General features: G+C 42.9%; 2 protein-coding genes across 2 annotated transcripts in view; both read left to right on the top strand.

The window, feature by feature from the left end:
- LOC126101523 (proline-rich protein 36-like) overlaps positions 1 to 25,650 on the top strand; it is a 323,227-nt gene that overhangs the window by 85,486 nt on the left and 212,091 nt on the right. The gene's annotated exons all lie outside the window — the stretch shown is intronic.
- LOC126101524 (E3 ubiquitin-protein ligase RNF170-like) lies at positions 4,473 to 5,012 on the top strand. The gene is made up of 2 exons (XM_049912166.1): positions 4,473 to 4,601; positions 4,665 to 5,012. The coding sequence occupies exons 1-2, from the start codon at positions 4,473 to 4,475 to the stop codon at positions 5,010 to 5,012; spliced, it is 477 nt and encodes a 158-aa protein (XP_049768123.1).

Raw genomic sequence — 25,650 nt, 5'->3', positions numbered from 1 at the left:
CTCGTCAGCACCCAGACCCGGCAGTAGCTGGAGCGGGATTCGGATATAGATAGATAGATAGATAGATAGAGCAGGATTCAAATGTTGTGTATAGCTATAAGGCTTAACTAAAGAATGGGATACTATTGGCTCTGAGCACTATGGGACTCAACTGCTGTGGTCATAAGTCGCCTAGAACTTAGAACTACTTAAACCTAACTAACCTAAGGACAGCACACAACACCCAGCCATCACGAGGCAGAGAAAATCCCTGACCCCGCCGGGAATCGAACCCGGGAACCCGGGCGTGGGAAGCGAGAACGCTACCGCACGACCACGAGTTGCGGGCAGGGATACTATTGTCACTGTTGTTATCAAAACTATTATTTTCAGTCTATACTATTAGCCTCAAAGGCGAAAATAGAAACCGTACCCAATAGTGAAGTACGGGATACACATTGTGTATGTGTCATCTTATTGCCTCTTCGCGTAGTTAAACTGAGATACAGGATGCAAATGGAATGTACGTCCATTTCCACGTTTTCGATAGCAGTGTACATATATATAGGTCAACGGAAGTATGGGATACAAATATTAAGTACGTAGCTCCTTCTGTCATCAGTAGTACTACTGTCTACACATGTAAAATTTGTATCCCGTGCTTCAGTTGACCTATATAGTTCAACTGAACAACAGAATATTAATGCTAACGAAAACGAAGAAATCGACGTACGCTAAACTTGTATCCCATACTGCAGTTAACCAATACAGTTCGAATGAGGTTCGAGATACAACCCATATATATGTGACGTGAGGTGTTCTATGCTACCAATAATTCCATCCGTTTTTCCCCTTCATTTTCCACAGAAATAATACGATACAAACACGCGATATCCTTAACGTGAAAGTACTATTTGCCTTGATATATGCCAACTATGTGTTTCCTCTGTCCTATTTCTTTGTTTCTGAACAGTCTTGTCAGCTCTTTCATCTGTGTAATAAATGCTCTCTGGCCAATTCTGACGTCATTGGTCAAAGCCGACGGGTATAGTGTCCGATAACACCCGTCGACTTTGACCAATGACGTCATACGTAAGGAAAAAGATGCTGCAATGGACAATCTATGAATGGAACGGATCATACTCTTAAAACAAACGAATGTAACAGGCCATAAAATAATATATTTAACGCGACTATTATTTACGCGCGAATTTCATTTAAACGAGTTGAAGATGACTGAAATAAATAAGAACACGAGAGCAATCACGAGTGCATATATTATATTATATTTTCCACACGAACTGCAAAAACGATCTAAATAATGAACCGTCGAATAGTTGGAATCGTTAACTAGAAGCAACCTATGTAGGACGTAATTTATAGTTACCAATTCCAATATTACTGTTTGTTGCGCAAAAATCTTATATCAGAAACGTGCTTAAAAATGATCTTGTTAGTGAACTACAGAATACGACTAGACATTCAAAAAATGGTAATCTTTATATACATTACTGCATGCAAAGAAATAAAACGTAAAAATGACCAAACCTTACAACCGATAACTATGCTACACGAAAGACACACCAGCTACAGTAGCTCCAAATAACACTCAGTAAAATCGATACACAAGGAGTGACAGAAATAAGAGAAGTGTAGCAGAAACATCGAAAAGGAAAACATAAAAGTGGCTACATAAAAAGAAACTTACCGCGTATAACTTTCAAAGGAGTCAAAGATCGAGGCTGGCAAGAATGAAATAAGGACATAACAAGAAATAATCTAATGAAAAAAATAACAAGAAACACAAACTGCCAGGTACGAATGAGGTACCAACCAAATCAGTTCTTCCCTACCACCCGCACTCAATCAGATGCAAAACTTTGAAATACTAAAAAAATGAAACCACGAGTCAATAACATAAACCTCCGACAAAGACACAGCAATACCCCTCGGCCCACCACTGAAACGAGAAAATATTAAAACGACAGAAAAACCTCCCTCCAGAGAAACCAAAGAAGTAGCACTGGCACAATTCAGTATCATAAAACATAAAGCAAGAAAAAAGTTTCAGATCCACCAACACCTAACTAACAAAACGAGGTTTGCACATTTTGCTGACTACTTTCATAAATGCAAGAAATAAACAATGACATTAAGAATACTCTTGCCCCAATAATATTCATCCAAATGGCCTTGCAACAAAGAAATCCTTCTCTTTCCTCGCCCGACAACAGATTTTATAGCCCCCCAATACCCCTCGATAGTATTAGTACATGCCCCCGGCTTATAATCTTTAAACTGAATATAGTGATTCACGACCAAATGATGATAACCCCCCATCCGATATGATTACAGAACCTTCTTCCACATATTCTTCTATTAAAGATGTCAAGACTTCCTTTGTCCGATTTGGTACAACCCTAAATACATCATCAGCACAATTTCCTCCAGAAACGCCTACTCCAAAAACCCAAAGCCCAACAACCTCGTGTCCCCTTTCCTACTTTCTCTTTCCAAAATGTGACTCATCTACTTCAACTATAACGCCTGCCCCCCCCCCCCCCTATACTTTGTAAATTCCCCGCAGACTTCTCTACAAAACGAGATCCAGTCGACTACAGTGCCACAGGAAACCCCTGCTTCGTGCGTGACAGATCTGCAAGAAAATCCATAGCAAAAATAGTAGGTTAGCATGACAATTACTTCTAAATTCAGCCACGATCTTTCGAACCATGTCCCCCTGCGTATGTATCTCCATATGTTATCTTTTCTGCACCTCCACATGAATTCGTCGGAAGTTCGTCATGACGCAACCTTCGTCAAAACCATATAAGTTCCACAGATACTGCACTTGTAAAATTCAGCAATGACGCCGAATGATTGCAAAAATTTTATAGTTGATATATGGTCACTCATTTTCAGAAGCAGAATTTCGTAATAAAAACAACTGAGTCATTCATAACGAACAGCGTCAGAAATCAAAACCTTATAAATCACGACTACTTTCACTGGGTCTAGTGCAGCAGGGGATACAACCCGTCGGCTTTGAACAATGACGTCATTCCTTAGTCATAGATCGTAATGTCTTCACTTCGAGGCATAGATAATAAAGCAGTTCTGTGTTCTAATAAGCACTATCATTAAAATAATTGAATGTAAATCTAAAAGCGATCGCTTGATATTGGGTGCATCATTTTACTGATTGCTTAATGAAGTAGGATCAGTTTATTCTATCTCGTAAGATTTTTTTTTTTTTAATCCAAAAAACTCTTATTACGTACTGAAGGGAGCTAGAACACTAAGAAGAATCGCTTCTCGGCTTTTGACAAGATATTGCTTAATAAAGTAGGATCAGTTTATTCTATCTCGTGAGATTTTTTTTTAAAGCCAAAAAACACTTATTAGGTACTGAAGGGAGCTGCTTAATAAAGTACGATCAGTTTATTCTATCTCGTGAGATTTTTTTTTTAAGTCAAAAAATCGTTTCTTTACTGATTGCTTAATGAAGTAGGATCAGTTTATTCTATCTCGTGAGATTTTTTTTTAAAAAAAGCCAAAAAACTCTTATTACGTACTGAAGGGAGCTAGAACACTAAGAAGAATCGCTTCTCGGCTTTTGACAAGATATTGCTTAATAAAGTAGGATCAGTTTATTCTATCTCGTGAGATTTTTTTTTAAAAGCCAAAAAACACTTATTAGGTACTGAAGGGAGCTGCTTAATAAAGTAGGATCAGTTTATTCTATCTCGTGAGATTTTTTTTTAAGTCAAAAAACACTTATTACGTACTGAAGGGAGCTAGAACATTAAGAACAATCGCTTCTCGGCTTTTGACAAGATATTGCTTAATAAAGTAGGATCAGTTTATTCTATCTCGTGAGATTTTTTTTTTAAAGTCAAAAAACACTTATGCTTTTGACAAGATCAATGTTTATCTCTCTCGCATTCCTTTGTTTCTCAACATTCTCCTCAGCTCTTTCATCTCTGTAATACATGCTCTCTGGCGACTTGTGACGTCGTTGTTCAAAGCCGACGGGTTGTATCCCCTGCTGCACTAGTCCCCTTTCACTAACAAAAGATGCCGAAAACAAATTACGAAATGAAAACAAAACGATCTACATCGAATTTTTAATATACGCGAGTAACGAGGAAATCCAGAGAAATCATTTAACATTCATCGACAGCAATCTGCGGCACAAACAAAATAACATCACACATTACGTCATTGGTCAAAACCGACGGGTGGTATCGGACACTAGAATTGACCCACGGGTTGTATCCCCTGCTTCACTAGATCCGGTTTCAGTAAAATGACGCCACGCGCAGTCTTTGTTATCTACGGTCTATGGAGTATGTAGATTCGTGCAGCGTTTCAAAGAATAGCTGTGAGAAACAAAGGAGACGCAATAGCAGTAACATCTGAGGCCGACACGTGCGGAAATGCTCGGAGACGAGTAAATTGCGGCGGCGCAGACTTGCCGACTGCGAGTTTAGATGGCCAGTCGGGCGGACGCGGTGACGCCGGCTCCGTGGTGGTTTCGCGGCTCGAAGAACGCCCTGTGCTCGGCTTTCATCGTGGTGGGCGTGCCGGTGGCGCTGGGGCTGATGCTGGTGGGCAAGATGGTGTGCGGGGCGGCGCTGGCGCTCGCGCGGCGGGACGGCGGCGACGCGGCGGCGGCCGGCGAGCGCTGCTCCATCTGCCTGGACGCGCTGCGGCTGGCGGTCGCCACCGACTGCGGGCACACCTTCTGCGGCCGCTGCCTCGTGCAGGCGCTGCGCCGGCGGCCGCGCGGCCGCTGCCCGCTGTGCCGGCGCGCCGTCGCCGCCGTCACCACGCTCTTCTCGGAGCGGGAGCGGCTGGCGGCGCCGCGCTCGCCGCTCTGCCGCCACAAGGACGCCGTCAGCGCGTTCGTCGCCGCCTACAACGGCCGCCGCGGCCACGGCACGGCGCTGCTGCGCGAGCTGCTGACCGACATCTCCGTCGCGCTCCAGAGGTTCCTCGCCGACCTCAGCCTCGACCCGGAGCAGCACTAGTACGCGAGCCTACATCCACCTCGTCGCGCCTCCACCATTTCGTGCTAAATGTATTCCTTTCCGTAGTGCTGTCCCTCAAATAAAGCTTCGCGTTTCAGTAATATACTCGGCTACTTTAGTCCACACCTGTCTTCAGTCAAAAGTCTCTTGTGGCGTACCTACGTGTTTCATGCAGGAGTGTTATCAGCACTTGCCGCGACGTACGATGGGAAGAAAAGAAAGTGAGTAATTTCCAAGAATGATTCCCTACCGAAGTCGCGGGTCTAGTGAAGCAGGGGATACAACCCGTCGGCTTTGACCAATGACGTCATACATTAGTCATAGTAATGTCTTCACTTCGAGGCACAGATAGTAAAACAGTTCTGTGCTCCGGATAAGCGCTGTCAGTGTACATTAAAATAATTATTCGTAATGATATTGAGGTAATTTAGAGTATTAGTTTGTTATTGTAGAACAATATTTAGTGTCTTATTTTCATTATAGGAATGGATTTGTCTGTTTGTGGGTATGTAATTTTCGTTACTGTCTGTCTACCCGAGCATCGGTTATTCCTCGATATTTCCGTGTGGTAAGTTCACTTTTCCATTTGCTTCTTTCACTGTATTTCACTATTTTGACATACTTCACTGTTTTATTCCACCAATATGTGTATTTTCGTGTTGTGAAGTACGTAAGAGAAATTTCTCAGCTGTCGATCTTCTTTCGTTTCCCAGTACTAGTATCACTGCGACATTGTCGAATGTGTACTTGCTATATATATATATATATATATATATATATATATATATATATATATATATATATATATAATTTTTTTTTTTTTTTGGGGGGGGGGGGGGTCTTCAGTCCTGAGACTGGTTTGATGTAGCTCTCCATGCTACCCTATCCTGTGCAAGTTTCTTCATCTCCCAGTACCTACTGCAACCTACATCCTTCTGAATCTGCTTAGTGTATTCATCTCTTGGTCTCCCTCTACGATTTTTACCCTCCACGCAGGCCTCCAATGCTAAATTTGTGATCCCTTGATGCCTCAGAACATGTCCTACTAACCGGTCCCTTCTTCTCGTCAAGTTGTGCCACAAACTCCTCTTCTCCCCAATTCTATTCAATACCTCCTCATTAGTTATGTGATCTACCCATCTAATCTTCAGCATAATAGAAGCTTTCGAAATGTGGTACTTGCTATATTACAGGCGAAACCCGCGACACAACTAAAATTTGTATCCCGTCCTTCACTTCGCCTATACACTGACACTATATATGTCAGTTGGCGAGCAAGATAACAATTGTAACGAATGGGATACTATTAGCGTCCATGGCAACAAGAAAACTGTACCCCATAGTGAAGTACGGGATACAAATTGTACATGTGTCGTCTTCGTGTCTCCGTGTAGTTCAATTGAGGTACAGGTTGCAAATGTAACGTACGTCTATTTCCAACTTTTCGTTTCCAGTGTACATATATAGAGGTCAACGGAAGTCTGGTATACACATATTACATACGTAGGTCTTTCCGTCATTAGTAGTACTGATATGTACGTAACAAAAGACTGTTAGTAATAGCGGAGACCAAATAAACAACACATCTACAATTTGTATCCCGTGTTCCACTTAGGGTTTACTGAAGCGGAGGATACATCGTTCAAGTGAAAACGAAGAAATCGACGTACGCTGAACTTGTATCCCGTACTGCACTTAAGCAATACAGTTCGAAAGAGTTTCGAGGTACAACTGACACACATGTAATGTGATGTATTCTTTGCTAGTAATATATTTCATTCATTTCTTTCCATTGTATTTTGCGGAGAAATACTCAGATACAAACACGCGATATCGCTAACGTGAAAATACTACTGGCCCTTATAAATGTGAAGTACAGTTTGTCTCTCTTGCATTCCTTTGTTTCTGAACATTTTTCTCAGCTTTCATCTTTGTAATAGATGCTCTCTGGCCAATTCTGACGTCATTGGTCAAAGCCGACGGGTTGTATCCCCTGCTAAACTAGACCCGAAGTCGCTGGGTTCAAGCGATACATATTGAACGTGCGATCGTAAATTGATTATGCGACTCTGGGGCGGGTATTATGAGTATGTTTACGTCGGTCACTACAGCAACAACAAAAGAAGGGCGTTAAAAAAATACTTGTAATTCCAAAGGAGACGATTTACCTAACTCGGCGTCGGTGTTGTCATGTCAAGTCCATTACGGTGGTCTGCATGGATAATTTGGAAGAGTCGAACCTCGTTTTTCCGACCTGTCCGCAATGAAATTGTAACGGTATTTCAGCGTGGAAACTGTTGTTACGAAGTTTTGCACACTTCGCACCACCACAGAGTACACAGTCCCTTCTTTCCTCCTCCGGCAGTACTCCATATTTGCGACAGAAAGTCGAACAATTTTCTACGCTGGATAAACATGGAACTAGATTCTTCCATGTGAGAGGATCCGCCGAAGAAACGTCAAGAACACCAGTCATCCCACTCACTAACGACATAAATCGTCTGGGTTTCCTAGCAACTCACAAATAATTCGCGGAGATACATATAATTTGGAGCAAGTAAGAGAACGACGGAAAACAGATAAAAATGACGATCACAAATAATTGATGACAGCGCCCGCCACCGGTGTCGCATTATTGACTTCCGATCGCACGTTCGATATGTATCGTTTGGACCCAGCGACTTCGATAGGCAATCAATCTTGAAAATTACGAGAAAGTGTATCAGGTGTTTGTTTTACGAACCAATTACAGAGTAACATGCAATGATGTGTTTCGAAGTAATATATTCGAAAGAAAGGATGCAACATTGATGTAAACGAGGATTGCTCCTCGTTTGAGCCGCAGCTAGTATCTGCAAACCGACGTCAGCGTCGCAACCCGTGATCATTCGAAAAAGCCGTGAAATATTTCTCTACACACTGTTGCAGCGCAATCGATCTGCGAGAGCACACTGACTCAGTGGATCAATGGTTTTTACTTAAATTATCGGAAGAGGTAGGTGGATCAATGCTTTTTTGATAAAGTCATGGGTGTAGCTAGGTGGATCAATGTTTATTAACACATCCAACGTCCGACTCTGTTATGGATAAAAACTCCACCTGCCTTCTCGTATACTTTAATTAAAATACATTGGTCTACTTAGTGTGCTCGCGCAGACCGATTGCGTATTCATTCCACCACCACATTTCAAACACTTTCGTGTCTGCAATTAATCCGTGAGACACGCGCCAACATCTGTCAGCTTTATAGCGCTCGCTACCGTAATCACAAAATATTTCTCTCGAAACTAATACACCGAAAAATAGCAAACGAGGCAATGACTTCAATTTCGGCGCTAGAAATACATTGCCCCTCTTCTCGCCTCTCATTGGTTATGCCAAAAAATTATTTCACTGGCTACGCGAAAACTCACACGTTGACAACCTATGAGCAGTAGATAAGCACCGACGGGACTGCCACTGGCCCTGATCCGGACTTTTGCCCTCTCTTGCTGTCTCACTGTTACGTCCCACAAACGTCCCATAGGCTGAATGCGTCTGACCATCGGATCAGCGGGAGCGCCAAGGTGTCCGCGGCTCTTCTACTGTGTGCTGCTCTTGGCAGTTCGTTATAGTTTGTCGTAGCCAATCAGGTGATAAACAAAGGACAAAGAGAGTCGTCATGGTAACATATTGCTGTGTAGCGGCGCTCGAGGTCTACGTCCGTCGTTGCGGTCATATTTCCGAATTTGCCGAACTTTCTGAGGATGTGGTTAACTTCATTTACGAAGCACAGGAAACTACGAACGAACAGTGTGATTGGCCACCCACATCCGACTCATGATACATCGTGATCATTTCCCATCGTACACCACTCGAACCAACAGCAGCACACATCGGAAAAACCGCGGACAAAGTAACTGGTCTTTTACTATCGCAGTTTTGTTGACAACCTTTTCCTTAAAGTCCGTGTCTCCCACATACTGATGTTCGTTACTGACACACATGCACACACACACGTACACGCGCGCGCACACGCACACACACACACACACACACTTTTCATGCGGAAATTTATTGATAATTTCGTCTAAAATACAAATCTTCATTGTGGTGACAAAATGATACGAGTTACTCCCGTTTTATAGACGTTCCTCTCTTTATTTTCTTCCTCATCCCGCTTACAGGCTTTTCTTTTATTGATATAAACAGTACTTCGGCATTATATGTCTCAAATGTTATTAATGAGACCGTCTCAGACCCGAAATCTACGTCGTGATCACACACTTATCCGAAGCATAACCTGAGATCTGTGTTAGTCTGGAAGCAGACAGTTTAATTTTCCAGCACTTTCTAGTTATTATGTCCAGAGTCTTGTGGTATACGTATCGATAATAGAAACACCAGGATGCTGCAAATGTGGAAAACGAAATCCCAGTGTTAAATTTGTTATTACGTGTCTATATGTATTTGCAGCTGCAAATGCCAATATATACTTGGTTCTTAGAGCTCAGCTTTGACTGGCGACTGCTACTGTGACATCATTATTGGTTTGTATTTTGAATTTAATTTTTTATGAAGTTAAGTTTTCTCACATTTCAGTTGGTTTCTAGAGAAGTGTGTGTGTGTGTGTGTGTGTATTCTGCTCTGTATGAGAATCAAAAGACTCTCTCCTCTGTTTCGGGTAGAATTCTAAACTTCGTTGAATTGTCGGATTTTTTTTTTCTTTTCGGTAACTGTTTTTGGTTGACACTGTGAATGCCAACCAGTACACCTGCAGAGCTTTTGTTACGATACTCGATTCCTTTTCTTTCCGACATATAATTAAATACGTTATGTATCGTGGTTCTAATTAGGCTAAAGTATATTTTTGATAATATCTTCGAATGCTTGACGATTTTTTTTTCGTGGTGTATGTCCTTATACCTATTAAAGCTGCGCAGCTTTCTTTACGATACCCGGTTCGTTTTCTTTTCGATGTATGTTTCCCTTATTAATCTGTGAACGTTTATATAACTCAAAGTATTTCTATACCGAAGCAGTAAATTGTTATAATCAAAAGTTACTGCTTTATTTTCGCTTCAGAATATGCCTAAGGAAATTATGTTACAGTCGCCATGTTGTTTCGTCGCCTGACAAATGTGCACTACGTCGCTGGTCAAAGCCATTATGTAGGAATATCTGCGGAGGGACTGCAGCATACTGTGCCTATCGCCAACATCAAACCGAAATAGTCAGATGACGTTGGAACGACGATGTTGTCTACGTTTTGCACGAACACTAAAATTTTAATATTCCACCTTTATATTTGTCCTGTTTCTTTCAAAGATTCTTTGGCAGCGACGCTGAATTTTTGCTGCTACCGATGCAATTTGAAATATGTCGGAGAAAAAGCAACATTTTATAGGTGACTAGCAAAAAGATCTAATTATAGTTATCATATTATGAAGCAGAGCTTCATCCGTTGAAAATATCTAAACACAGTGTAATCCGGAGTTAATATTTAATGATCATATATTTCGGAGACAAGTGGTGCGGGAATGTGCTACCATTCAACCTGTCGAAGGCATACACACTCGAGGAATTTTCATCTGCAGATAACATTTATATATGAAACTTGAAATCACTGACTCTGAATATACACATCTCCAAACTATTTTGCTTATTTTAAAGTAGTCAAACGGAAAACTATATACTACTCCTACCTACATCGTGTCAGGAGGCCATTTCATAGTGCCACCGTAGCATAAATTATTAGAACAGAGACTAGGGAATACGGTACAATGCAATGCAAAACCTACTAATAGTTTTTCCTATTCTTTCTTCCCTGCTACAAAACAGTTGTTACGTTTGACATTTGACTGTTGTCCCAAAAAAGCGAAATGTCCTTTTCATTTGTCTCTTCAAACATTTAATCCATTTAGATTTCAGATATCAAATGAAACTTATTAAATTGCACGTAGAAAATACACAGTAACTTGTTGCGGAATATATCTGTACTAAAGATGTTTCGACATTCAAAATCTGCAGGGCACTTACGGTAAACTTTACACCGCATCATGGGCACAAGTAATATGTCCATATTGCTAACGAGAATTCTTTCTTGCGCATTGTTGATCTCGCCATTGATATTCCTGTTCTATGGTCTAAACCGAAGGCTAGTGCCGCAGCTTCCAATGTAGCCAAAGTGATAAGTTGAGCAATGTTGCATCTGTGTTGGGAATATGTACTGAGAAGCACCTAACATTTATTTTTGCTAATAAACGAGTTCTGTGGATACGAAAGGTTGTTGTAATACACTACAAGATAAAAAAAGACGTACCACGAAGGAATTATCCGAATGGGACGGAGATCGACAGATGTGATGTACATGTACAAACAAATGATTACAATTTCTGAAAAATTGAACGATTTATTCAAGAGAATCAGCTTCACAAACAGTGCGTTGGTGCACCTCTGGGCTCTATGCAAGCAGTTAATTGGCTTGGCACTGACTGATAGAGCTGTAGATGTGTGGATATCGTGCCAAATTCTGCCCAACTGGCGCTTTGGATCCAGGATGGTTTGAGAGCCCTGCTCAAATATTCCGAACGTTCTCAATTGAGGAGAGATGCGGCGACCTTGCTGGCCAAGGTACGATTTGGTAACCACAAAGTCAAGCGCTAGAAACTCTCGCCGTGTGCGGGCGGGCATTATCTTGCTGGAATGTAGGTCCAGGATGGCTTGCCATGAAGGGCAGCAGAACGGGGCGTAGAATATCGTCGACGTACTGCTGTCGCGGATGACAACTAAAGGGATGGCATCCCAGACAAATGCTCCTGGATGTCGGGCCGTATCGGGGCCGACAGTCGTGTCGGTATTCCACCGTTGCCCAGAAGTCTCCAGACATGTCTTCGTTGGTCATCGGGGCTCAATTCCAAGCGGGACTTAAGACTGAAGATAATTGTACACCAGTCAATGTGATCCCAGGACGAAAATGTGCCTGGAGTCGTCCTGGACAGCGGTGGGATACCTACCTGACTCCCGGCCACTGATCTCCGATCGGTGTTACGCCGTCGGGTCTTTGGGATGTGGGCAGACGAATGGCGCACTCTGTCTGTATCCAACAAGCTGCGGCGTGTAAAGGAGACCACGACCGTGTGGGGTTCCTCCATGCGGGCCTCTCGCAGGGATTCTGTTATTCTCTGTAGGCTCCGCATTGGTCACTCTTGGCTGACCCATGGTCATCTGCTGCGTCGAGAGGACCCCCCTCATTGTCGCTGTGGTGCAACCATGACGGTGGCCCATCTGTTGTTGGAATGTCCTCTTTTAACTGCTCTCAGGCGTGCTTTTAATCTCCAGGGTGATTTATCATCTCTTTTAGGTGACAATGTCTCTATGGCAGATCGTGTTTTCAAAAAATGGTTCAAATGGCTCTGAGCACTATGGGACTTAACATCTATGGTCATCAGTCCCCTAGAACTTAGAACTACTTAAACCTAACTAACCTAAGGACAGCACACAACACCCAGCCATCACGAGGCAGAGAAAATCCCTGACCCTGCCGGGAATCGAACCCGGGAACCCGGGTGTGGGAAGCGAGAACGCTACCGCACGACCACGAGATGCGGGCTAGATCGTGTTTTAAGTTTTATTCGAGCAAGTGGCTTTTATAGGTCCCTCTAATTTTGTTGCGTCACCCTCTTTTGTGCTGTATCTTTTACTTTGTTTTGTGTTGTAATTCGACTCCACCCTACTCTTTTAGGCTGGAGGTTTTAACGTGTTGCAGAGTGGCTGGCTCATCCTATTATTTTCGTGATCAGCCAGCCACAGTCCTCTGCTGTGCGTTTTAATTTCTTCTGCCTTTCTTCTCTATGTTGTTTTTGTTGCTGTGCTCCGTTGTCAATGTTTCTTTATTATTGACCTTGGGGATTTTCTTCCCCTGGAATTTTTATCTTCTGCTTCGAATGACTAATGGATGGTTTCCTTGTGCTCTGTGTGTTTATGAAACAAGAGACCGATGACCTCTGCAGTTTGGTCCCTTTAATCCTCAAACCAACCAACCAACCAACCTTGCCCTTCATGCGACGCGACAACCGGGAGTGGTTATCTGGGGTGCATAGCGGGCCCCTTTGGTTGTCATCCCCGTCACCCTTACGGAACGGAGATAAGCCGATGATTTTCTAGGCCCCGTTTTGTTTACCTTCATGGCAAGCTATTCTGGGCTTACATTTGACCAAGAGAATGCCTTGTTTGTCTTCTTTCTCGCCAAACCCTAGCTTGTCTAGCAACGTTACTGGGTCTCTCCCCCATTGAGAACGTTCCGCAGGGTCCTCCAACCATCTCGGGGTTTCCACGATCTAACGTGTAAACTTGACAGAGTTTGGCACGTTATCTCTCAGGAGGAAATCCTACGACTCTGTCATTCGGTGCCAAGCCTGATAATAGCTTGCATAAAGGCCAGAGTTGGACCTACGCGCTACTGACTTGCTCAATTTGTGACGCTCTTTTTCTTGAATAGATCATCCAATTCAGAAATTGTGAGGTCTACGTTCTTCGTTGGTGTTATTTACTCTACATTTAATACTTATCCTTGTAACAATATTTCAGTCATGTAATTCGATTAGTTATCGGTTTGCAACTTCGACGTGAATCAGTCGTAGCTTATTTTCGCTCCATACTGTGAGGACTACTGTTTATAAATAACTAAAATAGCAAGACATATTCAGTAACGCTGTATTACATACTAGACAAATGCACTGCCTCTGTTTTGGTGCATATTATGATATTATTAACCTATAATGTTGTAGATAATCTTGGCTCATTTGCTAGCATCTCTACCGGAACACACACTATGGTACGAAGTTTGTCGTCTGTGCATCACGTGGTTCATGAAATTTCGTAGATATTTGATTACTGTAAATGTTTTTTGTTGTTATTAACATTTTATGAAGCAGGTGTCATCACTTTGTGATCCCACATGTGTCATTCTAATGGTAATTTTAACACCACCCGAAAATTGCGTCTGAAAGATCGTACAGTAACTTAACTTATTTTCCATATCATTTCGGCCACTTCCACGTTGTAAATTAATGCTTAGATGTATCTAATGTTTATTTTTGGCAGATAAACCGATTCCTGCGAATATGCATTCCTAAATCCTCAAATTCATTTCTTAAGAGGTTATCTTACTGTTGAAATGCGAATGAATGACGAAAGAGACGTTTATGTAGGCCTATGTCCGGTTTTTTATTTTTATTTTTTTAATGTTTAGCTCAAGTGAGAATATATGATTGAAAGAGACAGATGATTCGATTTCGAAGGTGGCTGATGTCAATGTTGCCACCAGAATGTTATTTCCAAAGGAAATACAGAGCCAGCTCGACGGACAGACAGTTGCGGCAGCTTCTTTTGTACTTGTAGTTCACGAAGACATAGCTATGTCAGCAGTCTATCGTATGTCACAATGGCGACATGGCTCGTCTTTTAGTTCAGTTTATATCGCATATAATTGTAAATTAAGCTGGCAGTCAGTTTGTTACATAATAGAGCTCATTACAGTAGAAATAGAAGATCGATTTCATACACAAAACACGTTTGTTATATGGTGATTGAAACGAACTGAACTAAGATCTGGAGAGCTAATAATTAGTAAAAACAAAGTTTATCTACAGGGTGTCTGTCCTACGAGTCGTCAGGAGCATTTTCTACGGTCTTTCGGCAGATATTTGTAACTTCGTTTTTGCTATGTGTAGCTGGAAGCAGCCCAAATAAATGCTGTTAATCATGTATCTCATTTCACGCCCAGCATCGATGGAAAGCATCGATTTCTTCATCATTACAAACAAAATAACAAGGTGGTCCCAAATTAATCTAGCGCGATATTCGTTTAGTCGATATGTATACTCCTGTAAATGGAAAAAAGAACACATTGACACCGGTGTGTCAGACCCACCATACTTGCTCCGGACACTGCGAGAGGGCTGTACAAGCAATGATCACACGCACGGCACAGCGGACACACCAGGAACCGCGGTGTTGGCCGTCGAATGGCGCTAGCTGCGCAGCATTTGTGCACCGCTGCCGTCAGTGTCAGCCAGTTTGCGTGGCATACGGAGCTCCATCGCAGTCTTTAACACTGGTAGCATGCCGCGACAGCGTGGACGTGAACCGTATGTGCAGTTGACGGACTTTGAGCGAGGGCGTATAGTGGGCATGCGGGAGGCCGGGTGGACGTACCGCCGAATTGCTCAACACGTGGGGCGTGAGGTCTCCACAGTACATCGATGTTGTCGCCAGTGGTCGGCGGAAGGTGCACGTGCCCGTCGACCTGGGACCGGACCGCAGCGACGCACGGATGCACGCCAAGACCGTAGGATCCTACGCAGTGCCGTAGGGGACCGCACCGCCACTTCCCAGCAAATTAGGGGCACTGTTGCTCCTGGGGTATCGGCGAGGACCATTCGCAACCGTCTCCATGAAGCTGGGCTACGGTCCCGCACACCGTTAGGCCGTCTTCCGCTCACGCCCCAACATCGTGCAGCCCGCCTCCAGTGGTGTCGCGACAGGCGTGAATGGAGGGACGAATGGAGACGTGTCGTCTACAGCGATGAGAGTCGCTTCTGCCTTGGTGCCAATGATGGTCGTATGCGTGTTTGGCGCCGTGCAGGTGAGCGCCACAATCAGGACTGCATACGACCGAGGCACACAGGGCCAACACCCGGCATCATGGTGTGGGGAGCGATCTCCTACACTGGCCGTACACCACTGGTGATCGTCGAGGGGACACTGAATAGTGCACGGTACATCCAAACCGTCATCGAACCCATCGTTCTACCATTCCTAGACCGGCAAGGGAACTTGCTGTTCCAACAGGACAATGCACGTCCGCATGTATCCCGTGCCACCCAACGTGCTCTAGAAGGTGTAAGTCAACTACCCTGGCCAGCAAGATCTCCGGATCTGTCCCCCATTGAGCATGTTTGGGACTGGATGAAGCGTCGTCTCACGCGGTCTGCACGTCCAGCACGAACGCTGGTCCAACTGAGGCGCCAGGTGGAAATGGCATGGCAAGCCGTTCCACAGGACTACATCCAGCATCTCTACGATCGTCTCCATGGGAGAATAGCAGCCTGCATTGCTGCGAAAGGTGGATATACACTGTACTAGTGCCGACATTGTGCATGCTCTGTTGCCTGTGTCTATGTGCCTGTGGTTCTGTCAGTGTGATCATGTGATGTATCTGACCCCAGGAATGTGTCAATAAAGTTTCCCCTTCCTGGGACAATGAATTCACGGTGTTCTTATTTCAATTTCGAGGAGTGTATTAACAGGGTCGGTAAAACACCCAAGGATTGCCAGTAAGGCAGCAGCGACAGCTCTGCCGTGGCAAGCGCTGCTGCAATAACAATTCCTGTTTTACTGTCTCTGTTAACACATATCGATAAAACGAATACCGCACTAGAGACCCTTACATGGAATGAGTTCGTAAAATTACGATTTAGAAATTATTTTGTTTGTAACGACAAACAAACCGGCGCTGGGCGTCGTATGTGAGACGTCACGAGCAGGATTTCTTTGGGCTAGCTCCAATGATAATTTAGGTTCTAAGGAACAAAGAGCTTTCATTGCAAGCAGCCTGTCAAATCAAAATGGTTCAAATGGCTCTGAGCACTATGGGACTCAACTGCTGTGGTCATCAGTCCCCTAGAACTTAGAACTACTTAAACCTAACTAACCTAAGGACATCACACAACACACAGTCATCACGAGGCAGAGAAATTCCCTGACCCGCCGGAAATCGAACCCGGGAACCCGGGCGCGGGAAGCGAGAACGCTACCGCACGACCACGGGCTGCGGACAGCAGCCAGTCAAATATACATAGATGGAGAGATTAAATTCGGTCTTTCACTTGTAAAGAAATCGGAGAATTCAACAGAATTATACAACAAGTGTCGTTTGAAACTCAGAGAGGCATCTGAGATTTCGTTTTGATCGTACCTGTTATTTTCTTACCGACTTTGGAACAGTGTGTTTCGCAAACCCCCGCAGCCTATTTGTATTTCAGTGATCGTAGCTGGATCTTATCTCACCTCCATCATTCATCCTGAACTGCTGACTTAATTGAGCGGAGGCACATTTGCTAGCACCTGCTCCCGATACTTGACTGTTAACATAGTTTAGTAGAATCGACGGTTAGACAGTTATTGTTGTTGTCGTCTTCAGTACACAGACTGGTTTGATGCAGCTCTCCATGGTACTCTATCCTGTGCAAACTTCTTCATTTCCAAGTAACTACTGTACCCTACATCCTTTTGAATCTGCTTAGAGTATTCATCTCTTGGTCTCCCTCTACGATTTTTACCCTCTACGCCCCCCTCCAATACTAAATTGGTGATCCCTTGATGCCTCCTACTAACCGGTCCCTTCTTCTAGACAAGTTGTACCACAAATTCCTCTTCTCCCAACTCTATTTAGTACCTCCTCATTAGTTACATGATCTACCCATCTAATCTTCTACATTCTGCTGTAGCACCACATTTCGAAAGCTTCTAATCTCTTCTTGTCTGAACGATTTATCGTCCATGTTTCACATCCACACATGGCTACACTCCATACAAATACTTTGAGAAAAGAAAACCATACTCCATATTAACAAATTTCTCTTCTTCCGAAGCGCTTTCCTTACCACCAGCAATCTACCTTTTATATCTACTTCGACCATCATCAGTTATTTTGCTCCCCAAATAGCAAAACTCATCTACAGCTTTCAGTATCTTCTTTCCTAATCTATTTCTCTCAGCATCACGTGATTTAATTCGACTACATTCCATTATCTTCGTTTTTGCTTTTGTTGATGTTCATCTTATATCCTGCTTTCAAGACAATGTCCATTCCGTTCAACTGCTCTTCCAGGTCCTTTGCTGTCTCTGACAGAATTACAGTGTCATCGGCAAACCTCAAAGTTTTTTATTTCTTCTCCATGGATTTTAATTCCTACTCCGAATTTTTATTTTTTTTTTCCTTTACTGCTTGCTCTGTATACAGATTGAATAACATTGGGGATAGGCTACAACCCTGTCTCACTCCCTTCCCAACCACTGTTTCTCTTTCATGCCCCTCGACTCTTACAACTGCCATCTGTTTTCTGTACAAATTTTAAATAGCCTTTCGCTCCCTGTATTTGCCCCTGCCATCTTCAGAATTTGAAAGAGAGTTTTCCAGTCAACACTGTCAAAAGCTTTCTTTAATTCTACAAATCCTATAAACGTAATTTGGCCTTTTGTGAACCTACCTTCTACGATAAGTAGTCGAGTCATAATTGCCTCGCCGGCCGGGGTGACAGAGCCGTTCTAGGCGCTACAATCTGGAACCGTGCAACCGCTACGGTCGTAGGTTCGAATCCTGCCTCGGGCATGGATGTGCGCGATGTCCTTAGGTTAGTTAGGTTTAAGTAGTTCTAAGTTCTAGGGGACTGATGACCTTAGAAGTTAAGTCCCATAGTGCTCAAAGCCATTTGAACCATTTTTTGATCCATAATTGCCTCGCGTGTTCTTACATTTCTACGGAATCCAAGCCCATCTTCCCCGAGGTCGGCTTTACCAGTTTTTTCCGTTTGTAAAGAATTCGTGTAAGTATTTTGCAACTGTGGCTTATTAAACTGTCAATACCTGCTTTCTTTGGGATTGGAATTATTATATTCTTCTTGAAGTCTGAGGGTATTTCTCCTGTCTCATTCATCTTGCTGACCAGATGGAAGAGTTTTGGGTTTTGTCGTGGCCGGCTGTCCCAAGGCTATCAGTAGTTCTACTGGAATAGTTCTACTGGAATGTTGTCTACCTCGGGGCCTTATTTAGGTCTTACAGTGCTCTGTCAAACTCTTCACGCAGTATTATATCTCTCATTTCATCTTCATCTCCGTCCTCTTCCATTTCCATAATATTGCCCTCAAATACATCGCCCCTTGAATAAACCCTCTATATATACTCCTTGCACCTTTCTGCTTTCCCTTCTTTGCTTTGAACTGGTTTTCCATCTGAGCTCTTGATATTTATAAAAGTGGTTTTCTTTTCTCCAAATGTGTCTTTAATTTTCCTGTGGGCAGTATCTATCTTACCCCTAGTGATATATGCCTCTACATCCTTACATTTGCCCTCTAGCCATCCCTGTTTAGCTATTTTGCACTTCCTGTCGATCTCATTTTTGAGACGTTTGTACTCCTTTTTGCCTGTTTCGTTTACTGCATTTTTATATTTTCTCCTTTCATCAATTAAATTTAATATTGCACTGATTTCCGATGTTGTGGCTATGATGGTACCTGATAGTAACGCTAAAATTGCTATAAACGAAACGAGCATCGTCGATATTTGTCTTTCGGTATATGTAGCGACAGCCAAAACGTCTGTTGGTACAGATGTGATAGTGCAGTTAAATTTCGTGTGTATCCAATGTATGTACATCTCACCATACTTTTCTACTACGACTCTGCATTGTTTCCGTATCAATGTACATGCTTAGACTATAGATGATGCAGACCGTCATTGGCATCATGAAGTGAAATCAACAGCTCGATGGCAGGGTGACTTTCTGCTGGTGACTTATGGAATAAATATTAATTTTTTGTTGTAATACTTTTCAACAGAGGATTATTGATTAAAATAATGAAGTATTGTGCAGGGTTAAGTAGCACCTAAAAATACGTGGTAGGAAGTAATGTCTCGTTCCAAAGGTAAAGTTCTTCTAAAAATGCGAACAAGTTTCTTCAGACAAAGTCACTGAATTACAGGTTGAATTTAAGAAACGCCATCTTTACTGAGCAGATGCTACTGGTCTTCTGTTTGAGATATATTTTTGTGTAACTACTATGAATTTAAAAACGAACATCACGTGATCTGTTACATAAACACACTCGAAATTAAGGTATACTAAATGAATGGTCTCTCCCTTTTTTTCTTTTCAACTTCGTAACTTGTGTTTGCACAATGTCACTGCAAGTAACAGTTTTCCCTCTTATGAATTATGAAGGAACGGTTGGACTCTTTCTTGAAAAGGATGACTTTCAGGACAAACGATGACACAAAGCCACGAGCTCGCATGCAGCGTGCATTTTTCACCGGAATGTTTTGACACAATGGCCTTAAATATTTGAAGCGAACGGCAGCCAAACGCTGTCTCATCAATTACTGATTCCCTTCGCATTTATCACTTAAAAAACAAAAAAGGGCAACCATCAATTCAGAGGAATAAGCAAGAAATTAAGAGGAAAACTGGAGTGGCAGCAGAATGTGGTGTATGTACTTGTAGACGTTAATTTACGTTAAGAATCAATGCGGCAAGCTTCATCAACACTACATAAAATACCTGCTACTGTCTACTAAAAGTTTTTTTCCATTTTTCAGTTGCTTTCACTGCTGCTAACTGAAGTAATCTGCAAAAATTCTTGGCTCAAAACTTCGCAGTAAAATTTTTCAGGCACGAGAGAGGCAGTAAGTGACACTTTACCAGATAAGTCCACTGGCCTTAATCTCGAACTGCTAATATTATCTGACTCCCCGTATCAGTTTTCTCTGTATTCATCGTTTTCTAATATATTCTCATCGCATGTAGAAATTATTTCAGCATCTGTCAGGTATTCATGAAACGTAAACGTTTATTTTGTGCAAAAGCCGGACGTGAATGATAAATATCTGAAGTACCTTTTTATAACAGTGTAAGAAAAGTTCTCACACATTATTTTTGATGACTCGTCCGAAAACCGAGTACGGGGTCCCGGGTTCGATTCCCGGCGGGGTCAGGGATTTTCACCTGCCTCGAGACGACTGGGTGTTTGTGTTGTCCTCCTCATTTCATCATCATTCATGCAAGTGGCGATATTTGACTGAGCAAAGGTTTGGAATTTGTACGGGCGCTGGTACCCACGCAGTTGAGTGCCCCACAAACCAATCATCATCATCATCATCCGAAAATTAAATGCTTCCTGCCAAAGAGATAACAGTGCTGAGGAAACATTAATTGTATGACACATATTGTAGCAAACAGCTGGAATTCGCTGAAGAAAGAGTAATTCTGACGCTTAGAAAATTTATACTCAAAAAGAATTGTAAACACAATGCCAAAACTCTGTTTGATACACGTTCAGGTGGACAATTGTTAAACTGATAGCAATCACATTATTATTAGAAATTTCACAGAAATTACATCAATTGTAGTTGTGCATGCACGAATTCCTCGCAGTTCCACACGGTTCAAGCATGCTTATACAAGAATCAGTTTGTTTGCCAGATGACGATGCGCTCTGGTACATGATCGGTAAGTTATTGCTGTGCGAGGAGAGGATCTTACAACCAAACTACCGGGATGTGGCCTGTGTGGTGAGGAGGACACAATTCCTGGTTGCGGTCAGGTCCAAGAGATGAACCCTGTCAACAGCTCTATCGGAGCTTTGGGAGGCTATACAGTGATGTAACTTACTGCTGATGATTTTCGGACACGAAAAAGAGAAAAGAGAAGACTGCGCACAAGCGACTGCGACCACGTGGCGAACCACTTAGGGACAGGTGGTAGTGCAGCGCCATAGGCACTGACGAGGCTGTGCAGGCAATACGTGGGGGGCATTCGAGCTTGACACGATAACGGAAGGGTTATCGGTGTCAGATAAAGCGCAGATGTTAGGGATATAGATTGCTGACACTACGATATCGCAGACACCTAGACTAGCGGCGTGTTCCAGAAGTGCCGTAGGTGACGAATGGCTCTGAGCATTATGGGACTTCTTTGGTCATCAGTCCCCTTTAGGTGACGAATACGAGGCTTTCTCTTATCAACAGGGAACTGCGGGAAGGCACGAAAAGGAGAGACTGTGGAGACTCGTGCCAGGCGACTGTTACGTGTTAACGGGCTTAATTAAAATGAGAACGTAGACGGAGCATATGTCGAAGTTATCAGCAGTTACGTATCTTACAGCAGTCTGTAGCGCTTAACTCACGAGGTGACCTTTCTTTAACGTATACTACGAGGTGTGGGCTCTGGGACCCCTACATTTAAGCAGAGATTTAACTGGTAAATCACACAAAATCACTTACTTTTGTGAGGTTTTTTTTTAAATAGCACACATAAACAAATTGATAAAGAAGTTAATTTTACATTGTGAATTTTATGGTATCTCTGCAGGAAGCGAATTTTCACAAAAAAATATATACCAGGATTTAAACGTGCACTTAGAAACTGCAGTTGTTATGTACAGAAAAAGAAAATCTGCAAAACAGATCCAGTGCTGAGATCTACATTTTCCTGTACGAACACTCATAATACAGGGTGATTCAAAAAGAATACCACAACTTTAAAAATGTGTATTTAATGAAAGAAACATAATATAACCTTCTGTTATACATAATTACAAAGAGTATTTAAAAAGGTTTTTTTTTCACTCAAAAACAAGTTCAGAGATGTTCAATATGGCCCCCTCCAGACACTCGAGCAATATCAACCCGATACTCGTTCCACACTCTCTGTAGTATATCAGGCGTAACAGTTTGGATAGCTGCTGTTATTTCTCGTTTCAAATCATCAATGGTGGCTGGTAGAGGTGGCGGAAACACCATATCCTTAACATACCCCCATAAGAAAAAATCGGAGGGTGTAAGATCAGGGCTTCTTGGAGGCCAGTGATGAAGTGCTCTGTCACGGGCTGCCTGGCGGCCGATCCATCGCCTCGGGTAGTTGACGTTCAGGTAGTTATGGACAGATAAGTGCCAATGTGGTGGCGCTCCATCCTGCTGAAATATGAATTGTTGTGCTTCTTGTTCGAGCTGAGGGAACAGCCAATTCTCTAACATCTCCAGATACTGTAGTCCAGTTACAGTAGCACCTTCGAAGAAAAAGGGACCAAAAACTTTATTGGCTGAAATGGAACAGAAAACATTCACTTTAGGCGAGTCACGTTCATACTGAGTTGTTTCCCGCGGATTCTCAGTGCCCCATAGGGCTGCGAACAAATGCTTGCTGGATGCGTGCTACATTTTCGTCACTCGTTCTCGGCCGTCCAGAACTTTTCCCTTTGCACAAACACCCATTCTCTGTAAACTCTTTATACCAACGTTTAATACACCACCTATCAGGAGGTTTAACACCATACTTCGTTCGAAATGCACGCTGAACAACTGTCGTCAATTTACTTCTGCCGTACTCAATAACACAAAAAGCTATATGTTGAGCGGTCGCCATCTTAGCATCAACTAACGCTGACGCCTAGTCAACAGCGCCTCAAGCGAACAAATGTACAACTAAATGAAACTTTATAGCTCCCTTAATTCGCCGACAGATAGTGCTTAGCTCTGCCTTTTGTCGTTGCAGAGTTTTAAATTCCTAAAGTTGTGGTATTCTTTTTGAATCACCCTGTACATTTGATTCTAACTAAAACTTTAAGTATTTTATTGTAGAAACACGAAAGTCTTCTTCACCATTCTCCTCAAGTTCTTCCCCTGGAAGATCCTCTATTTCGCTAGCAGAATTGTCATCATTAGGTATAGTAAAACCGTCGTCTTTCTCGTCTATGTCTTGTTCGATATCACTGACATCTTCTTCGATCCGCCTGCTAACAATTTCATCAAACTTGGGATCTTTAAAATTGACACGTTCCTGCGAACACAGTTGGTACTACTGGTGCGTAGTTACGAGGCGCGCTCTAGGAGACACAAACACGTGAATAACGCTGAATAACACGTGTCAACAACAAACAACGAAGGCGACAGTAAAACATCGTATGGTTGGCGATTTTATGAGAGTAGGGGGAGTATCTAAGCATTCCGCCAGAACTGACCATGGAGACCGAGTTCGAAAATTCTCCCACGATCTGAGAGAGTTTAAGGGTTAAATGGCGGTGATTGCCGTTGACTGCGTACTGCGTGTTCTATCTTGCGTTGCGGTGTAATCGCACAAGTTATTTCTTTGCTAGCACTGTTTGGTTCTCAGAAGCAGAGTTCTCTTAATCGCAACAATCAGTCACTGCGTCAAATGCCTGGCTTCACCCCCCACACTACTTGACACGTCACGCGGGCGTCTACTTAGCCGGTTGTTGTGCAGGCTTACCTAACAATGTTAGCGATTTGTCAGGGATCTCGTACTGTCGCACGGGCTATAGGAGCAGTGCCGGCACGAGAGTATACATTCTGGGTGTTCACAAATTTTTAGCTTCAGAAAAATTTGAGAGTGTGAAATTAATAGCATCTGCTGCAGAATAGTTATGCTTTTCAATGAGTTTATACAACTACAATCGCTGCCAATAAAAACAGAAATAATAATAATAAGAAGAAGAAGAAGAAGAAGAAATTAATAGCATCTGCTGCACAACAGTTATGTTTATCAATAAGTTTATACAACTACAGTTTCTGCCAATAACAACAGAAATAATGATAATAATAAAAAGAAGGTGCATAACTTATCTGACTTATCTTTTTGTGGAATTTTGTTGTTTTGTACATAATGAAGTACAGTTTAGGGCAATAAAGAGATAATATGTAAACTTTCGCAACTTTCCAGTTCGCATTTTTGTGTAAGTTTTCGAGCTTTTCCATTTTTTCGGACAAATGTACAATATCCCTAACAGATGTACGAGTTTTAGTTCAATAATTTACTTTCGGGCTCAAAATCAGATATTCTTACGCTGCATGCACGCAACAACTTGGCTAACTGTACACTTCCTTGTTAAATGTTCGCTCGTAGACACGCTTATTTGATTTCGTCATCGTCTCAGTCAAACGATCTGTTCCCGGAGGCCCTCGCTGCTTTGCGGCTAAAGTATCCTGGTAATTTACTTTTTTCCCCAGAATGAATGTTCACTCTGTAGCGGAGTGTGCGCTGATGTGAAACTTCCTGGCAGATTAAAACTGTGTACCGGACCGAGACTCGAACTCGGGTCTTTTACCTTCCACGGGCAAGTGCTCTACTCATTGAGATACCCAAGCACGATTCGCAACCCATCCTCACAGCTTTACTTTTCTATTAGCATTTACAATAGAAGCAACATAGTTCTTGTTTACACTGCACTCGAAAGCCGATTCCCGCACAATAAGCAACCAACTACATAAACAAACTGCCATTTGTGAAAATGATTAAAGTCAAGTAGCAATGTGCACCAACACGGTCACTTGACTACAATACAAATGAGGTGGTAAGATCCGTAAGCATTTACCGCAGGACCTCAGCTCTGACAGTCTACTGTGTAGCTACAATTGATCATCTTGTGATCTTTTGATGTACCTCCCGATGCCCTAGGCGTATGGAATGAGTACCTCAGGTCCAACAGATATACACTCCTGGAAATGGAAAAAAGAACACATTGACACCGGTGTGTCAGACCCACCATACTTGCTCCGGACACTGCGAGAAGGATGTACAAGCAATGATCACACGCACGGCACAGCGGACACACCAGGAACCGCGGTGTTGGCCGTCGAATGGCGCTAGCTGCGCAGCATTTGTGCACCGCCGCCGTCAGTGTCAGCCAGTTTGCCGTGGCATACGGAGCTCCATCGCAGTCTTTAACACTGGTAGCATGCCGCGACAGCGTGGACGTGAACCGTATGTGCAGTTGACGGACTTTGAGTGAGGGCGTATAGTGGGCATGCGGGAGGCCGGGTGGACGTACCGCCGAATTGCTCAACACGTGGGGCGTGAGGTCTC

The sequence above is a fragment of the Schistocerca cancellata genome, chromosome 9 (genome assembly GCF_023864275.1).
Source record: "Schistocerca cancellata isolate TAMUIC-IGC-003103 chromosome 9, iqSchCanc2.1, whole genome shotgun sequence".
Lineage (NCBI taxonomy): Eukaryota > Metazoa > Arthropoda > Insecta > Orthoptera > Acrididae > Schistocerca > Schistocerca cancellata.
This window is presented reverse-complemented; position numbering and strand designations above follow the sequence as displayed.

Excerpts from the sequence above, each read along its gene's own strand:
- LOC126101524 (XM_049912166.1), top strand. The coding sequence starts at position 4,473 with ATGGCCAGTCGGGCGGACGCGGTGACGCCGGCTCCGTGGTGGTTTCGC. Across the intron at positions 4,602-4,664 it reads TGATGCTGGTGGGCAAGATG|CGCTGCTCCATCTGCCTGGA; the intron begins GTGTGCGGGGCG and ends GCGGCCGGCGAG.